Below are 19,432 nucleotides of genomic sequence, written 5' to 3' on the forward strand. Positions count from 1 at the left end.
TGTAAACAGTCAAATTGTACCTATTTCACACATGTTCACAAGATCAACCCAACAGCACTTTGTTCTAGCTTTTAGTTTGAGAAATTAAGAACCAGAGTTCACTGAAATTTGGGGTAATGGATGGGAGCTGGGCTGTCCCCCCAAAAGGAAATCTGTATTTTTTGTTTACATTGTGGTTGAGGTTCTTTCAGAGCATCTGCATGAAGATGTCAAGTGTGTAGTCAGATATTTAGTTCTGAGAATCTAGAGAAAAAAATCATTCATCACTTGATTTATACAATGCCCACGCTTAAAGCACAAAAATCAACAACAGGCTTTTAAAATTTATTGTACAGTGAGTTGCATACTTAAGGTTTAACTTAAATTAGAATGTCACTAAGGAAGAGGCTTTATGATGTGTTAGCCTCAGTTTTCCTTCATTTTTTTCATCATTTTATAAGTGCAGGAAAACTGAGGCTAATGGACACAACACAGCCTACTAAAATCTAACTGAATTTAATGGAGACAGAACTTGAGCTCATTTCTCCATGTTTCCCCGCCAAGGTCCCTGCCAAGATCCTACCTTGGTGTTTAGGACTTCAGGTTCAATATATGTCAAAAGAAGGCAGGCTCTCCCTTACAATTCAAGAGCCTACAAAGTGGTGGCCAGATCACTATTGCTTCTATAGTAACAGACTTTCAAGACTCAACCTAATTCCACCCCTAGTTCACAGCATCCCAAAGGGAGTGGAAATAGGATTTGAAGCAAAGAAACCCAAGTTCTAGACCCAATTCTGACAGTGATTCAGTATGTGACCTTGGACAAGTCACGTGTCCTCTCTGTCCCCATTTGTAGAATTACTGACATGCCAACTTTCCTCTAAGCTACAAAGTGAATATCAGATCATTTATCTTGATACTCAGACACATACATAGAAGTTAATTACTTCCACCTCTGTGGTCCCTCTGCACTCTGGACATGTCTCTGTAGTTGTACCTAGCAGATTATCTCATAATTATTTGTTTACATGTCTGTCTGCATGGCAAGACTAAGAGTCCCTCAAGGCTAGAAATTAGGTCAAATTCTTTTTGGCATCTCTCTGTTTCTATAACATCATTTGATACATAGAAGGTGCTCAATAAATGTTTTCTGAATGTCAAAATAAGGAAGAAATTTCTGAAAGCTACTCAACAGCAACAAAATTCTTAAGATGTTTGATTTGAGACATCACCAAAAAAATTCAGATCCTCAAAGGAAAAAAAAAAAAACCTTCAGTGTTAAAGCAGAGGGTCCCTAATGGTCTTTCAACAACCCAGAGACTGTCTCTGAAAATAAGCTTCAGTTTTTAAGGATCTTCCAATTTACAAAACAAACTAACAGTTCTGTACTTAATCTTCTCAAAAACTCTGCAAGATAGATGTTATTATCCCCACTTGACATCAAAGGAAACTAAGTTGCAGAAAGGTTAAGCCATTTGTCCATGGACACAATTACGAGGAACTGCTGTGGGCTAACAGGCTAGGCATATTTAATTAATTCACTGAACCAAACTGATGGAGTAGAATGTGCAAGGCAGACAGCTAGGTGCACTGGGGTATCAAAGATGACTCAGACACACCTCAAGGACTTTTTGGGAGTCTAAGCCATGGACATAGCAATCAGTAAGAAAAAGACTGAGTTTGGTGGGAGAGCCAAGGAGAGGGCACTGGGAGAACCTGTGAGACAGCCATGTCTGGTCTGGGGAGGGGCACGGGGGAGGTGGGGGGAGGACATTCAGGTGAGGGGAACTGTGTGAGTAAAAACAGAGAAGACCGTGGTCAGGTCAACAGGAAGACAAGTGGGAAAGAGAGGGAATCAAGTAGAAATCGACACTTGATATATTGATTTTAAGGTTCTGATGAACATCTCATGGAAGTATCCATCTGGCAGATGGAAATGTTAGGCTGGAACTGGTGAGAAGGGGGGGAAATAGAAATATATGGTTGTCAGGGGTGCCTGGGTGGCTCAGTCAGTTAAGTGCTCTACTCTTGGTTTCAGCTCAGGTCAGGATCTCAGAGTTGTGGGATCAAGCCGGCAGCTAGATTCTCTCTCTCCCTCTCCCTCTGCCCCTCCCCCACCATGCATACTCTCTCATACTCTCTCTCTCTCTCTCTCAAATAAATAAATAAATCTTTAAAAAAAAAAAGGAATACGTGGTTGCTAGTCGTCTGTACAGAAAGAAAGCAAGGAGGCCATGGGAATATGGAGAAGAAAACATCTAAAATCTAGGAGAAGGAAAAAGAACCAAAGAAAGTCTGGTCCATGAGGCAGAAACAGATCGGCAACAGATTAGTAGAGCAGTAGTACCTTCCTGGATAGCAACTCTCAGAAGTTGGAGGTTAGTAAAGAAGGTTTGGAAAGATGTAGGAGGTTACGAAAGATGAAGACTAAGAAAAAGGCCACGAAATGTGGAAAGTAGGAAGTCACCTATGACATCTGAGGGAGCAGGTTTGGTCCAATTGGGGATGCTGTGACATGATAAAAGGCAGATTAATGGAACTGAGGAGTGAACTGGTCAAGAAGTGAGGCAAATTCAAGAATTCTGATAGAAGCCATGAGAAAATACAAAATACATTCTAAGATCTCTTGACTCCTCTCGTTGTTCTTGCAACGAAGGACAAATGGCTGCTCCAAGGGAGGGCGTCAGTCTGTTTCATGGAATCGAGCTGGGCTAACTAGTTACCTACCTCATTTATGTCCTAGCCTCATTAGTACCATGGTCCAGACAAATAACATCACAGAGAAGACTTGACTTTTTAAAAATTGGAGTGTTACTTGTAATTCTGTAGCAAGATGAATACATGAAAGCAAACAGTCATACATATATCGCCCCCTTGAGAAGTTCTCAGCTACACTAAAAGCACTATCACTATGTAAAACCCGTTCTGCTTCCTACTTCAGTACCATTATCTTGGTACTGAGGCAGCTTATGAGTCGTCCCCCCCCCAAAAAAATCTCCAATATTAGCCATTATTATCATTAGCGCTATTATTACTCTTCGGCTTGAGCGACTACATAATTCACTAGACTTGCCTCTCAATGACTTTGGATCCTTTGTAACTCAAAGCTGCCCCAAAAGCCAAAGATTTGCCTCCCCAGAGTGTATTCTGAAGGAATTTCTCTCAAAGGTTTCAAAAGCCTTTCTGAGTGATGGTAGCACCTTTAGAAAGCACTCAGCCTATGGACTGATTCCTGTGGAAAGGCCACGTGCTTGTGCTTATAAGCTCCCAGGTTTACCTCGGCCATTATGTGTGTTTTCTGCAAAGTCCACCAACATCAGTTGGCCTGCCCTCTGGGCCCCCAAATGCTGACATTCCTGCTGCAAAGACTAATATCCTCAAATTTCAAAAACAAACCGCCAGGGGAACAGATTCAGCCACATTGCTGTGACAAGAATGCTGAACTCAGGAGCTGCACGTTTGGACTAACGTGTGGCCTCGGACAAGTCACTCACCCGGTGGGAGTCCAGCTCCTTCAAACATAAAGGAGGAGCCTGCACTAAAGGGCCTCTGAGGTGCCTTTCTTCTTAAAAAGGAAATAAGTAAATAAACAACACCTGCCACGTTTGGGTGATTATTAAAAACTTTCAGAGACCGTGGAGACAGGGATGAAGGTCTGGGAGAAGTTACCACAACATGAGGAGCACCCCGCCCCCAAAAGATGGGGCCCTGCTCCTGGAGAGCAAGCAGGACTTGTGGCCCTGAGTGAAAGCAGCCTCCCCTCCTCTGGGGCGGGGGGGCATTTGTTTTGTTCTCTGCTGCCCGACACCGCCCCCCACAGGGAGCCGCTGAAAGGAGAGCTCTGGCCCCCTGGGCAGGCCATCAGCACCAGCAGGCCCAGGGGCAGGGGAGGGGGTCCTTACCCATGGTGTTGTTGGCTCGAGAACAAGCTGTGCGCTTCAGGATCTCGTGCACCTAAAACAGACAACAGCAGGGCTGTGAGCACCGTGACCATGTGTGTCACCACACGAGGGGGCGGGCGGTGGACCAGGCAGCTGGACCCTCTTCCAGGGAGGGGGAAGCCAAGCATGTGCCAAGCTCATGCCCGGACTGTCAAACCCATTCAAACTTGAGTGCTTTGAGGAAACAAAGAATCTAAGCCCCTCACACATACTCCCCCCTGAAAAAATAAAGAAAGGCTATACATTGACTGCAGTTACAGGAGGTAAGGAAAACACAGCAGGGAGCCCAGACCCACATGCCTCTGGAGGGCTAGGGAGCAAGTGCCTGGGCCAGACTGTCTGGGAAGAGGAAGAGGAGACTCTCCTTTCCACCAGCCCTGAGACGTGCCACACTGGGGAAAGCACAGGACAAGGGGGCCACCTACTCGGCTTCCAGTGCTGGCTCCTAGCCAAGGGGTCCTGAGCAAGCTCTCCTTGGACCCTGATGGTCCACGGCCTTCTCTGTAATGGAGCTGACTCACAGAGCTGCTTCAAGAAACCATGAACGTGCTTTGTAAACTAAAAAAGGGCCACCTACACCTTACTCATTGTTAGTACTATTTCTCTGGTTTTTCCCTGAGTCCTCATCTTGTCTCCCCAGTCAGACACTTCAAGACTCCGTGGCTCGGAGCACTTCCGGGGCACAGGGCAGGCTGCCAGCTCAATGGCCGCTGCATGCCTAAACCAGCCGACAAAGCCCTGGACGTGGGGCTTGCAGGGGACTCTCTCTCACCTGTGAGGAGGGCTGCTGAGTCCGCCCTGCTGAGGAGACAGGGACACAGGTAAACCTGCTGACCCACCAGTGCCCTCCAACGAGTCCCAAGCCTGTGCCAGGCTATAAAGAGATGCCCAGCAAGGCAGTCTGCTCTGGGACAAATAGCTGGGGTGCTTAGACACCCCCAAGGAAGGGGCACGGGGATGATGTTTACAGATGTGAACACGGTCCTCAAACAGAAGTCTGGGGCAGAGTAGACACCAAAGACAAAATTCTAAGGCTCTTTTCTGTCCCTTCTCACTAGCTGGGGTGGACTGCAGAAAGGGAAAAGCTTCTAGAACAAGAGCTGAATGAGAGAAGTGTGTTCCTCCATCATCATTCACCCTCCGATCTTCCAGCCACAGACCTAGAGGGAGTGGGAAATAACTTCCAGCAGTATCGGGCCCAAGAACATTTAATTCACTTATAATACCGTGCAGTAATTCAACAGCAATAATAATTAGGAACAGCGTTTATATGGCATTGTACTATTTTACAAGTACTTTCCAATTATTTGGTAATCTCCACAACACCCTGTAACTCCCCGATAGACAGGAGACCCAAGCTACAGGGAGATTTCAACGGCTTGTAATAGCATCAGCCAAATAAAATGGGAAGTTGATGCCTTTTTCCATAGGGTCATAAAAGAAATGATGTGCCCATTTTAAACCTTCCTAAACACAAGCCTAAGGGACCTGAGGTGTTTCCTTGCCCAACCTGCAAGCAAAGAGTGAAGGCCATGTAACTCAATGTACCCTGCAATTGTTCTGTAGCTTCCTCTAATCACCTGGCCTTTATTCTTCTTACCACTGTTCTGACTTGGAAGTCCTTCTGGATACCTAATCCTCACTCCTCCTCTGTGGAAACTGAAGTTCTTCCCTAGGAATCAATGGAAACACACTGCCATGTTCCCACTGTGGCATGAGTAAGTGTGCAGCATTTTCTGGGCCCCCCTTTTGCTCCTCTGTCCTTAGGCTGAGTGCTCTCTAGGCAGAGAGAATGAAGGGATCAGTGAAGGGAGACAGGCCACAGCTCAGACAGGGGCCACAAGGGCACAGGCCATATACAGATTTTCATTAGAATCAATCATCCTGCAAAATTCAAAACCTTGATTTCAAAAGGCCACAAAAAAAAAAAAATAGTAGAACAGCTAGAGTCATGAATTTTGGCTTTCTACTGAATGGGCTGGTAATTTTATTCTTGGACAAACTGGCTAGTTCCAGCATTCCCTGGGATACAGATGCACAAGACTCCTTGAGGGGAAAAGAAACACAGTAGCCCAGCAATGGGTCCTCATTCAGACACTAATGATCTGTATGAATGTTTTTTAGTCCATTGCTTCTCAGAGCCTCAGTTTCCCGAACTGTAAAGCAAGGGTGGGGGGATCGCCTGATTAGCTGAAATCCCCCACCAGCTGTCACATTTCCTGTTTTTGTGATTCCAAGACGGGCCCTGGTGGAGATCCTAAAGAGAAGGCCCTTCTCTCAACCTGTAAGTGAGGGCAGTTATTTGCTATGCCCTTTGCAAGGAAGATGGAGAAGCTCCTGTACATGCCTCTCGGTTGCTAGGCAACCCCAAGCAAACGACACCAGGAGGTAGCAGGGAGAGCAGGAGAACTCCTGCCACACTGGGTGCTCAGCCTTCCCCTCACTTCCACAGCCTGCCACCCCCGGGTGACCTGCATACTTACAATGCGGCTACGGGTGGCATTATCAAAGAAGGTGTCCTTGTCCTGGATGTTGTACCTGGAGACACCAAGAAAACAGAAGGTCGACTCATTTCATGACCTTGGTCCTGAGACCACTGTCACCCCAGGCCCAGAGCAAATCTTCAGAAGGCAACACAGCAAGATGTGTAAGACGCACATACTCGCACATGCTCACGCACACAGTGTTCATCATTTTTCTTGACCCGGTAATTCTGAGAGCTTGTCACATTAATGTATCCTAGGAAATATAAGTTCAGTAGAAGAAAGAAGCTCCATACATATAAATGTTCATTACAAAGTCACTTATAATAAGGATTATGGACATAAACTGTAATTCCAAAATCGATAGGATGGATGATCATGCAGTCATTGAAAATTATCATTAGGAGAAATTCATAAATAGGAAATTCTAGACTGTGATGCAAAATATTATACTATGAGATGTTTTACACATAAAAGTATGTAGAAAGGATTCCTATGCACGAACAAAGACAGTAAAAAATACAACCACCACCCAAAAGAGTAAAGTTTCCAGGTGCTGGGATGGTAACTCTTTGTTTTTCGAACTTTCATTTAATGTTGTCACTATTGTCCCATCAATTAGCTACCAAACTCCTAATTATGCAAGGCCTGTGTCTGTTCTAAACTTCAAACTGTGACCTTTCACTAAAAAGAACATTTGCCTAGAGCTGACTGTGCTTCAAGCCCTGAGCCCCCAGATGCCTGGAACATGCCCCTAGCCCCCCTCCCCCTCCCTGGAGCCCAGTCACATGGGGGGGGGGTGTCTTCTAGCAAAAGATGAAGAGCAGAGCATGGTAGTCTGTAGACCACTGCTAGGAAAACTCAGAGGATGGAGAGCATCTTTGGGGTAGGAAGAACAGAAGATTCTTCCAGATGGAGGTGTTTAGGAACTGGATTTGAAGGGTCCCAGGCACCAAATGAATGGGAGACACATGCGTGGGGCAGCGCAGATACCAGCACTGGCATGAAGGCAGGCCCAGGGAAGGGGAAGCATGGAAGAAGCACAGAGCACAAAAAGAACAGCAGGCCAGGGGGTCAACATGCCAGTCCCAGTTCAGCCACTTCATGCTGTGTGACCTCGAACAGCCCCCAGTCCTTGGCTTCCTCTAAAAGACAGACAGTTCTATCTGAATGGTCACCTCATGAGGGGAGGTGATATTGTGACTTATAATAAATATATCTTTTGGTCTTCATCCCAGGCTCCTGACTCACAACTCCCCAAACCCTTGGAATTTCCTGAGCAACAAGAGCAATGGGAGCATCTTTTGTCATAATATTTGGTCTCCTGCCTCAGTTCCTGAAATCGCTTCAGAGCCACAAAGGTGAGATGGGTGTCTTGCTATGCATCACAAGTCCCTTTCCACCACAACTGGGCTTATGTCAGGGAGGTGACTTTTGGAAATCTCCTAAAGATGGAGAGAGGAGCAGCTGGTTGCCAGGGGAACCAACCAAGAATAGAGGGTTGGAATTTTCAGCCCCACCCCTGATTTCTGGGGAGAGGACAGGGGCTGGAGGTTGAATCAATCTCCAATGGCCCATGATTTAATCAACCAAGCCTACATAACAAAGCCTCTATAAAAACCCAAAAGAAAGGATTTGGAGAGTTTCCAGGTTGGGGAACCAGAACATTCCCATGTGCCACCATGTTGGGCCCCACGTTCCACAAGGACACAAGCACTCTCATTCAGAACCTCCCTTTCTGCATCTCTTCACCAGGCTGTTGCTTTGTATCCTTTGTAATAAATCAGGAAACTAGTGAGTAAACCGGTTTTCTGAGTTCTGAGAGCTTCTCTAGCAAATTAATCAAACCCAAAGAGGAGGTCGTGGAAACCTCTGGACTACAGCCAGCCAGTCACAGGTACAGGGAACAACCTGGACCTGCTGTTGGCATCTGAGGAGAGTACATGAGGAGGCAGCTGGGGACACAAAACTCCTGAAGCTTTATCCTCCTTCTCTCTGGCTGATGACAATATGTTGGAGTCCTATTAGACTAGGAACTGGGCAGAACAGTTGCCCCACAGAAGGGAAACTGGTATCCGACCATTTTCTCATAGAGTCCCGAGGTTTATGGCTGCGTGCTCCATGATTTGCCATCCATTGTGCCAAAGGACTGAAATGGCAGGTGTCCCTACAAGCCACTGGGCAAATTTGGGGGAGCTCTTTGGGATAGTGTCACTTAGGGAAGGGGATTCAGGAAGCAGATCCAGGGAACTCTTGGCTGTGAGAGCATGCCCCCTCCCCTATCTCCCAGGCCCTGGGGCTCTCACTGTGGGAGCTGTTTGACTTCCCCTCCCATCCCCGCCCACATCCCTACCCCCCAGCGTCCATACTCACAGGTACATTTTCTCCCTGGAGAACGGGTAGGAGAGGTTTTTCATCTTGTTGTTACTGTGCTCCGGAACTCTGGGTTTCAGGGGCGAGCTCAGTGTCTGCAGAAGTTCATTGAACTTCTTTGCAATGTTGCCCTCTGATTTGATCTCGTACATCTAGGGAAGGCAAAGCCACAGGCCTAAAAAAGGAGGCCACATCCAACAGAGAGAAGAGTGACTCACTCACAACCACGGCAGCACAGGGCACCGAACCCCCAGTGGGGGACACTCTGGAAAGAGAAGGAGACTGGCAGAAGCAAGCAGAGGCCTTCCCCAACCCCCCCCCCACCGCCGCTGCTTTCACAAGGGCGTGGGTTCCGGACCTCCTCTCGGTCCTCTGTGTGAATGGAGGTAACCGGTGCAGAGAAACAAGTGAGGAGGCCAAATTCGCTACATGACCTCATTACCTCATCTGAAGAGAAACAGAAGACCTACTACGTGAGTCGCCATACTAAGTGCTCTAGACAAATTAGCTCCAACGCACACAGCAAACCAGCTAAGCAAGCACTACTACTCTCATGCTACGATGAGTAAATTAAGGCTCAGAAAGGTGTGATGCCATCAAGAAAGGTCACACAGATAGTAACTGAGTGACAGCGTGATTCTAACTCCTCAACCGAATCGAAGTCTGCACTCCACAGCTACGCCATGCCCCTATGTGATCACCCACATCCCTTTCTTTGTGTGTTCCTCCTAGGAAATATCTGATAAATGAGTCTGCCTTCAAAGTATTAAAACTAAGGAGTACCTGCCCTGAGTAAGGCATAGAGTTAGTACCAAGATAATTATTGACATTTATAGTACATAGAGCTTTTCATAATGCACAGGGTGCTTTTGCAGACACTGTAGCTCTTGGTCTTCCTAGTTTATAGATGTAGTCTTTGAGACATGGAGGTTGTACTTCTCATAGCAAAGCCATGGTGGATTAAAGATGGCCACAAATTTTATACACAGATTTTCCTCTTAAGAGGTGCTGTTCTGTTCCCACCCCCTTAAATCTGAGTTAGCTCTGTAGCTGCTTAACCAGTACAGAGAAGGGACACTATGCTAGCTACATCCTTAAGAAGGTGGGCAGTTCTGCTTTGGTCTGCCTTGGTCTCTGGAAGCCCGGTGCCTCTAGGAGGAAGTCAATGGGGAGGTTAGAGGAGTCCGAAAGACAAAGGACTTAGGCTGAGCCAGGCCTTTCAGCTGCCCGGCCATGCATCAGGCCTATGAGGGAAGTCTTCTTGGACCCTCCTGCCCAGCTCAAACCCCAGCTAAATTCCACTGAGTGACCCAACTCGATACTCCATGGAACAGAAGAATCCCCCAGCCCAGCTCTGTTCAAGTTTCTGACCAAAAACTCATGAGAAAGAAAAAAGTGACTTGTGTTCTCAGCTGCTAAGTGTGGGCTAATTTGTCATGCTGCAAAAGGAGACCAGAACAAGAGCCAACAGCCAGATCTTCTAGCTTGAAAGCCGATTTTCTTCTCTATCACGATATCCCTCCGGGGGCTTAAATCTAGAGAGGCAGTAAAACAGGTATGAAATACAAGAGAGACAGAGATAAATGCCACAAAAGTCACACAAAGTATTTGGGGGTTCAAAAAAAAGGAGACAGGGCATCCAGTTGATGAATCAGAAAAGAGTTTCATCCAGGGAGTAGCATTTCTGTTGGGCTTTCACAGAAAGGTAACTTTCTTCTGTTATCATTTTGTTCTTCAACAATATAGTAAGTTGGGGGAGGGGAAGAACATCCCAAATCTAACAACTGAAACATAACCGCGGTTTATTTATTCTAACAAAATTTTTGATGCATTTTGATTTTATTTCAACTCCAAAATTAACACCATTCTAGTAAACAAACAAACCAAAACCACAAAAGTATGTTAACTAAGTGTGACCAGCTCCTTTTACTTCCAACCCAATCCCACCCTCCTTTCCAGAGGAAATCTCTACTAACAATTTGAAGTACGTTTCATCCCACTTTCCACACACATTCTTTTCTAAACACAACTATGATCATATTTCCTGTATTGTTCTACCATTTGCCTGTTTCACTTAGCAATATAGCACAGATATATTATCTTTCCAGGTCAGTTCACATACAACTACCTTAAGGAATGCATAATATTACACAGCAGACGTGAATGTTAATGGGTTGAGTCATTTCCCTAGTGACGGGCATTTATTTTATTTTCTATACATGCATTATCTTGTTTGATCATACCTCTTTATTAACGTTACCTTATAAATAGTTTGAATGAATAAGGCTGGAGGAGATGCAGGAAAAGACATTCTAGGCAAACAAAAAGGTAGAAAAGTTCAAGCTGCACTGAAGAAGGGTGTAAATGGCCCGGTTTCTGCAGCACATAGTGTAAACCAACTAGGAACTGCACTGCCGGAGCATCTGAACCCCCTGGCAAAGCCTGTGTTCTTGACAGCTCTACCCTACCGCTTCATTTGCTAAAGCATGAGTTATCATGGGGGAAAAACAGTGTGCAACTTACAATAATGCCTCTATTGTCATTAAGTTCCTGACCATCCTGCCCAACCTCTCCTTCACGCACACTGGTCACTCTAATGCAAAGGGTTTACCCCTCAGGAATCCTTGGGCCTTGAGGGATGGGGGGCAGAAAGACGACCCCCTCATGGGTTCCCAGAACACATCTCACAGGTCATCCCAGAGGGCAGGTGCTGACCAGGCACGGGCCCTGCACTGAGGCTGCAGTATGCTCATTATACCCGTCACCATGTGTCTTTCAATGGCAAGTGCGTGGAAATTGAAGTTTCAGAACAGGAGGGAAGCTGATGGACTCTGTCTTCCAGATGCCTTGGAATGACAGACTTGGACCCACCAGGGTACTTCTTCTTTGTCTACTTCTCTCCACATCCACCTCTGCTTTCTTCGTCTGGAAAGCCTTCAACTACTACAGTAACTGGTTTCCCCATATCTTCTGCTTAGAGTTACCAAGTTTACCAAAGAAAAATTCAAGATGTCCAGTTAAACTTGAATTTCAGATAAACAGTGAACCATTTTTTAGCGTAAGTATGGTCCCATGCAGTATTTGGGACACACTGAGACTAAAAAAGTATTCATCGTTTATCTGAAATCTCAGTTTAACTAGGCATCCTGTATTTTACCTGGCAACCTTACTCTTGTCCACCTCTAATTCACTCTCCACACTGGAGCCAGAGTGATGTTTCTGAAGCAAGAATCTGATATCGTCTCCCTGTAAAAAAGCCTTCAACAGTTGCATTGTTCTAATGATAAAGAGCAAGGTTCTTAACATAGCCCATGTCTTCACACAAAGGTTTTCACACAGACCCTGTAACAGTCTCCATGTTTCTCTGTCCCCATAGTCTCTTGCTCATGGCACCCAACCACTGGCCCTCTTGCAGTTTTCCCAACATGCTGAGCACTTGACACTCTTCATCTCCTCCCTGCCCCCACCCCTACTCTGTTCACACTTGATGCCTCCCTCAATCATCACTCCCTAGGGAAAGTCTTTCCTGGCTTCCAGACAAGGTCAAGTCCCACCTTCACAGTATTTCATGGGCCCAAATTCCTCTCCTTCATAGCACTTACTGCAGTTATAATTCCACATTTATTCGAGAAATTATTGGATTAAAGACTGACTACCCTACTGAACCATGATCTCCATGAAGGCAGGATACTGTTCAAACTTTTCCCTATCTTTGAATGAATGAATGAATGAATGATAAATTTGGGGGAAACCAGCACTGATGATGGCAGTTGCTGCTGCTGAAGGAGCCCAAGCTGGGGACAGAACAGCCATAAGGTACAGGCCTGGTAGAAATAAACCAGACTGGAGAATAAAGCCAAAAGCCCAAAGTCTCTGGCTCCCTTCCTGTCCTTACCACCTACAAATGTACCTGGGCAGAGGTCAGGAATGCCTGTATTCAACTGGTACAGATTAATCACCCAGCAGCTGTCTCAGGGCTTTGTTCTCGCAGAAGGTTAGCTGAGAACTTCCACACAGTTCTTGACCCTCACCTTGGCAGTGGATCTGGTAGAGCTCAGGTAGAGAAACACCTAAGAGGAGTAGGCACCTAAGGTATGTCTTTAGAGGGACCAAGCATAGCCCCAGGATAAATTTTGACTATTTCTTAATGAAGGGGTGGGGGGGAGAGGGGACTCCAAATCACTGAAAGCAATATCATCTGCCTCCAGGTAAATTGTAAAAGGTATAGAAGGCGAGTCTCACCAGAAACATCAAGGGAATATACGCTCCACAGCCCTGACCAAGACCCCACACAAACATGCCCAGGCTGAAAAGTCTGACTGACTTATGCTGGAAAGAGATTTCCCAGACTTCAGGGACTCATGCGGGATGGAGCCAGACACATACCCACAATAAAACACAGGTGGGTGGCCCCATGGCCCAATGCCACGGACACTAAGCTTATAGGAAAAAGGACCCACGCCCTACCTCCGTGCCTGAGCATGTGTTGTACCTATTCCTAAAACTTCTTCCCTTCCTTTTCACCTGGACGACTCCTACCTCTCCTTCACCTTCTAGGCTTAAGCCTTAACTTTCCCAGAAAAACTTCTGGGAAAGTTGGCCACTTTGAAATAATGGTTGCTGTGGTCTGAATGTTTGTGGCCCCCTGCATGCCTGTGTTCCCCCAAAATCCATAGTTTGAAATCCTCAATGCCCAATGTGATGGTATTAGAAGGTGAGGCCTTTGGGAGGTGACTCAGTCATGAGGGTGGTGCCCCTTCCACCGCATGAAGACAGAGCGAGGAAGGACAAGCTATGAACCAGGAAGAGGGCCCTCACCCAACCACACTGGCACCCCGGCCTCAGACTTCTAGCCTCCAGAACTGTGAGAAAGAAATTCCTCATTTATAAGCCACCCTGTCCATGGTATTTCATTACAGCAGCCCCAATGGACTAAGACCATGGTTTTCAGGATACTGGCCATCGGGCAACAAAGTTCCTGGGAAATAGGAAAAAAGCAAGATGGCTGCTGGGATGGCTCCAGCTCACTACACCATGGGGCGGGAAGGGGAGACAAGTGGAGCCTGTCAGACCCCTGAGCTGAGGAGACAGAGCTGTAAGATTGGGGAGGACGGGGCCACCGGAGGTCACAGGACAGAGTAGCCCAGAGGAGAGAGCTTCACAAGGAGCCCCAGAGGTCTGCAGAAGGCCCCCTGTGAGTATTTGCCCACATGGATACAAGGGAACTAGCTGAGTCTGGAGAAAGAACCTTCTAAAAGGACTGAAAATAGCACTTCTTCCCATCAGGCAGAATGGAAAATCTCATCCTCCACAGGGCACTGGATAGAGTACTCAGGTCCACTCAGTAGTGCAGGATAATTAGACCCTAGACCGTGCACTGCTCCAGATCCACTTAACAAATCATAAAAGAAAGAACTAGTCTAAGTGCCTTATAAAGTATTGTCCAAGTCTAACATTCAACAGCTTTAAACATTTAATGAAAAAGAAACACTCATGATGTTTCTATGTTTCAACGTTGTAGGCATCTCCTAGATGCCAGGCGCTGAGCTTGGTGCTTGATCTGCTAAGTGCTGGAGAAGCACAAAGATGGGGATGACCCTTCTAACACCGAATGCTCTGCGATGTGTCCAGCACTTCCACAAGCACGATTTTATTGGGCTCCATGAAAACTCTGCAAGTGTCCCTGCCAAGTAGTATTAGCATCACTATTTTACAGATGGGAAAACTGAGACTCAGAAGGGCAAGGAATTGCCAGAGTCAGTGGTGAAACCAGGCCTGAAACCCGGGTTTCCTGACTCCCCCATCCAGGCTCTTTCCTTCAACCTTTGATCCTTGGAAGGGCTCCATGATCCCCCAAGGACGCAGGCTGGAGCTCCCTTTCAGTCTCCACCAAACCCAGCAGCCCAGGCTCTTCTCTTGTGTCCAGCAGGATCCAGGAAAGGCACCCTGATCCTCTTTATTATCATTAATATGCTTGGTGGCGGCATCGTTGTTACTGTTATTCTTGGACATCAGAGAATTATGAACATCCTCAGAAATGGCAAGACACATGTTAGCCAGCTGTTCCCCATTATGCCCTCCCTGGGTATACGATATGCCTTTCATGTGCTTAAAATCATAAATAATTTTTAAAGTATGTTACTCTTATTTTTTATTCCAGGGCTCAAATGTGGTTCTCATAAAAGCTCACTTTGGCCTCATTGTCACAGTCTAAGAGGTTTACCGAGATTCCTTCTTTTCTTACTTCTTTTTCCCCTCTTGTCTCCCTCTGCCTCTCCCCTCCGGAGGGGCACAGCACTGTGGTCTGAGGGCTGATTTGTTTCCTTCCTGCATTGGAATCATGTTCCCTCCTGGGATGCAAGGAACCAAGGCTATGGTGATATCTATCATGAACAGATACATAGTACTGTCCCCATTTTACAGATAAAGAAACCAAGGTACAGAAAGTTTTACTAACATGACCAGTGTCGTACAAACATGAAGAGGTTCAATGACCTCAAAGATCAAGGAGAAGATATAATAATATGAGCTGTAAACAATACAATCTTGATTTTCTATGAGTCCCTTATCTGTAGTGAGCAAAGAAGGCCTCTTCTTACAACTTGTAGGAAAAGTCAGCAGGATGAGCAGAGACCAAGCATAAAGATGGAGGTGAGCCCAGCTATGAGCATGTGTGTCTGCTTACACCCCATGACCCAGAATGTATTACTTCCAATTATCTGCCTCTTTTTTTAAAAAGATTTTATTTATTTATTTGACAGAGAGAGAGAGAAAGTTAACGAGAGAGAAAGAGCACAAGCAGGGGGAGCGGCAGGCATAAGGAGAGGGAGAAGCAGGCTCCTCGCTGAGCAAGGAGCCCGATTCAGAGCTCGATCCCAGGACCCTGGCATCATGACCTGAGCCAAAGGCAGACGCTTAGCTGACTGAGCCACCCAGGAGCCCCTATCTGCCTCTTTTAATCTATTTATGCTTTTCTCTGTTCCTCTGGCCACTGGATAATTGAGGGTCAACTGTTATTATTTACAACAGCTCATTCACCTTGAGAAGTAGGGCTGGGATGAAGATTATCATCACACCCACTTACTGACATTTACTTGCAAAAGGAATAGGCATGCTGAAACATCAGCATGGAGCCTGGCACTGCAAGCCACCAGCTGGATGAGGGTAGATGCCTCTGGACTCAAGAAGTTATGAGTAAGAGAAGCTAAAGATGCAGCAGAATTTGTCCCCTGTTCTCATGCCCCCGTTGGTACCTGAGGGCAGAGAGAGGGTCACATGTGCACACACACACACACACACATACACACACATACACATGTGTGCACACTCTGCATCAGACCTGAGGAGTCCCCCACATAAGCATTTACCCTTGCATGTAGGTGTTAAGCTATTCACCAAAGCGCAAACAGCACCAGGAGCCACTAAGATCAGCTGCATCCTAGACCCCACAGGGAGACACTGTGTGACACCAACAACGGGAATTAACGTTGTTAATCCCTACCTGTCTGTGCCTACAGGTTCATTTCCTGCCTGATGCACCACTGAGTGTGGAAAGTGATATACTTACAAAACGCACACTCTCCCATCGTCTAGGTCTGTATTCATTTATGGTTTTCAATTCTGTTTTGGTATGTCCCCTACACATGAATGAATGTTTGCTGAATTTTAAAAAATGGGCTAAAATCCAAACTACTTACATGGCTGACAAAGCCCCTGTGAGCCGTGCCTCCTGCCTCCCGCTGCACTGGTATGCAGGCCTCCTCTCATTTCCCCACCCCGGCTTGGCTTTTCCCACCTTGGGACTGGATGACATGTGCTCCCCTCTCCTGGGAAGGTTCTCACGTGCCCTCCCCACCTGGCAAACCCCAACCCAACCCTCGGGTCTAAGCTCAAATGTCTCCTTCCCTCACCGCCCCCCCACACACACACCTAAATTGGTTTCCTCTGGTTGGCTCTCTGTCCACCCTGCTCTTTTTCCTCTGTGGGTGCCTCCCAGCTCATACAGCTCTCCTCTGAATCTTCACCATGCTGAAGCTACATGGTGCCAGGACCAGTTGTAGTCACCACTGAATCACCCGCCCTCAGCAGGGTCATCTCATAGCTAGTGATACTCAACAGGTATTCACTGGTTGGATGGATGGATGGATGGATGGATGGATGGATGGATGGATGGATAGATGGATGGATGGATGGATGGATAGATGGATGTGTGGATGGGTGGACGGACGGATGGATGAATGGATGGATGGATGAACGGATAGATGGATGGATGTGTGGATGGATGGATGTGTGGATGGATGGATAAGTGGATGGATGGACAGATGTGTGGATGGGTGGGTGGATGAAAAAAACGTAGCCTTCCAGAAAGGCTAGGAACCCCTCCACACAACCTAGCCCCATTCCAGGTACAGCGAGACTTCCCAAATGTTTCTTGGCAATTGAAGGAGCAGCTGAAAACTCAGATCAGGGATGGCCACTAGGGTTCATGGGCTGCCAGCCCCACCCCTACAGGCAGCCTTAAGGGATGGCAACGGTCCTCCCAAATGCCCTCAGGTGGGCCCTATAGCCCATTCGGCATCAGTCTGCAGCCCGCTTCTACCATAGATTAGGTGTGGTATGTGGGACCCCTTCTTTCATTCATCATCCCAGGTCCCTTCTAGGTGCTCCCTGCACCACAAAACCAAATCCCTGCTGTCATAGAGCTTCTCATGTAGTGGGGAGACAGACAATCAAACAAGGACTCAAATACATGACTCAGGAGTGGGCAGCACCGAGTGTTAGGAAGGGAAAACAACGGAAGGGGGTGGAGAGTGGCAGGAGGCCGGCCTCGTATAGGGTGATCAGGGAGGCCTGTCCGAGGAGGGGACATATGAACAGAGCCCCCAGAGATGTGAGGTAGTTAGAGAAGGTCTTCCAGACAGATGGAAGACCAAGGTGAGATGCCCTGAGATGGAAACAGGTTTGGCATTCTGGAGGAACAGCAGGGAGGCCAGTGTGGCTAGAATAGAGCAAGCTAGTAGGGAGTGGTGGGAAATGAGTTTCTGTACCAGAGGTGGCAAATATGGCATCTATTTCAGGTCCCTGACAGAGACATTGTCATTCCTGGCCCCTCTATGACCAACAGCCCTTCCTGCCTATAGCAGGAATCACAGAACACCCTCAGGTTGGACCATGCCTCAGCCATGGGACACATCCGTGGTCCCTGTCCTTCCACCCAGTGCCCATCCTCAGACTTTCATTGGTGCAGTGCTGGTAAATGCTTACCAACTACTTGAAGGAGGGGGCTCGGTTTGCTGATGTGTAACATCTGTGGATTTCTATGGTATAAATAATGCCCACCGTGGCCATTTTCAAGCTACCAATGGTGTAACGACCAGCTTGCAAAATTCCTGAAAATGTAACAATCAGATTTCAAAAGGTGTTAGGAGTCACCATGTCAACAACCCCAGTTCTTACTAGGTAAGAAGAGCTCCATCCAAGTGCCAGAAGCTGACTGCCCCTGCCTGCTTCTTTCCCCTCCTGCTCACCCTTCCCCATACACTCTCAGGAGCAGCCATGGCCAATCTGGAAGAGCGCCCACATGGCCCAGTTACTCAGGACAGTCCTGGCATACTCAACATCTAGTACTGTGTCCTGGCGTAATCATAGAGCCCCACTTGGGATGGTAAATTCAATGGTCAGCCTGCCCGCTGCCCTCCAGCACTAGGTCCGGGGTCCAGGTCCCAGCCAGCCCCAGGCTGGCATGTGCTGCCCTAGTTCAGAGAGACATGACTCGAGGCTTTAAAATAAGAAAGCCACCACTTCTATCTCCATTTTTTTAACCCTGAGTCTTAAAAAAAACTTAATACAGCCATTCACGTTCACTTCCCATTACATTTTCATATTTTCAGTGTCACTGTTTCTGAGCCCCGCATCAGGCTTATCCACTAACAGAGCTGCGTGACGTGGGCCAGGCCTGTGTGGTCTCACCAGGCCCCTATGCACGTCTAGAACATGGCCATGTGCCACATCAGGTTCCTCGCTCAAACTGCAGCACGTAGGTGGCATCAGTTACCTTGTTTTTATTTTCAAAAATGAGAAGCATTACCAAAAACAAAAAAAAGGAATAAAAAGTCAAAGTATTCTGCACTCTTTCCAGCCCATTTAAATAGCAATCAAAGAGTGTGCACCAAAAGCCCATAAAGATATCAAATACAAACATTACCCTCTCAGCTGCACCTCTATTAAAAACAAATGTCTAGGAACAGACAATGACAACATGCGGCAAGGCCCCACCTACAGCCAACCCTACATAAACACCAACAGTTCTGGTTCATTTGAAAATTACTGCTGGTAATAATAAAAAGAGTCTGCCCTGAAAGGCATCTTGAAGGCTGAGCAGACAGTGACCTTTCTCCCTGTGACCAGGGGGTCTACAAGCTCTCCATCCTTGACAAAGCTTATCGAGTTTCTCCTGCTTCTTACTTTCTGATCACCAGAGAGGATTCACTGAACTCTCAAAATAGCCCCAAAGAGTAATTAGCTCACCACCCAATGAAGGAAGGAGTTGGTCAGGATAAGGAGGAAAAAGAAGGTGCCTCCTGTTCTGGAAGACTGCATGAACTGTACACAGCTGTGAACTGGAATCCCACTATTACACTGTGGGTCACAGCCACA

The 19,432-nt window shown here is 46.9% G+C and overlaps 1 protein-coding gene across 1 annotated transcript in view; it reads right to left on the reverse strand.

Annotated features, from left to right (window-relative positions):
- The window catches only part of ANO2 (anoctamin 2), a 344,241-nt gene that overhangs the window by 257,618 nt on the left and 67,191 nt on the right, over nucleotides 1-19,432 (reverse strand). The window contains exons 5-7 of the mRNA XM_088025695.1: nucleotides 8,777-8,928; nucleotides 6,404-6,458; nucleotides 3,882-3,933 (exon numbers count right to left, since the gene is read on the reverse strand). Of these exons, the coding sequence (XP_087881821.1) occupies nucleotides 3,882-3,933; nucleotides 6,404-6,458; nucleotides 8,777-8,928 (259 nt within the window). The remainder of the gene's footprint in view (nucleotides 1-3,881; nucleotides 3,934-6,403; nucleotides 6,459-8,776; nucleotides 8,929-19,432) is intronic.

The sequence above is a fragment of the Eumetopias jubatus genome, unplaced genomic scaffold (genome assembly GCF_037043125.1).
Source record: "Eumetopias jubatus isolate StellerSeaLion01/CBP00866 unplaced genomic scaffold, mEumJub1_p1.0 scaffold_8, whole genome shotgun sequence".
NCBI classification, from domain to species: Eukaryota; Metazoa; Chordata; class Mammalia; order Carnivora; family Otariidae; genus Eumetopias; species Eumetopias jubatus.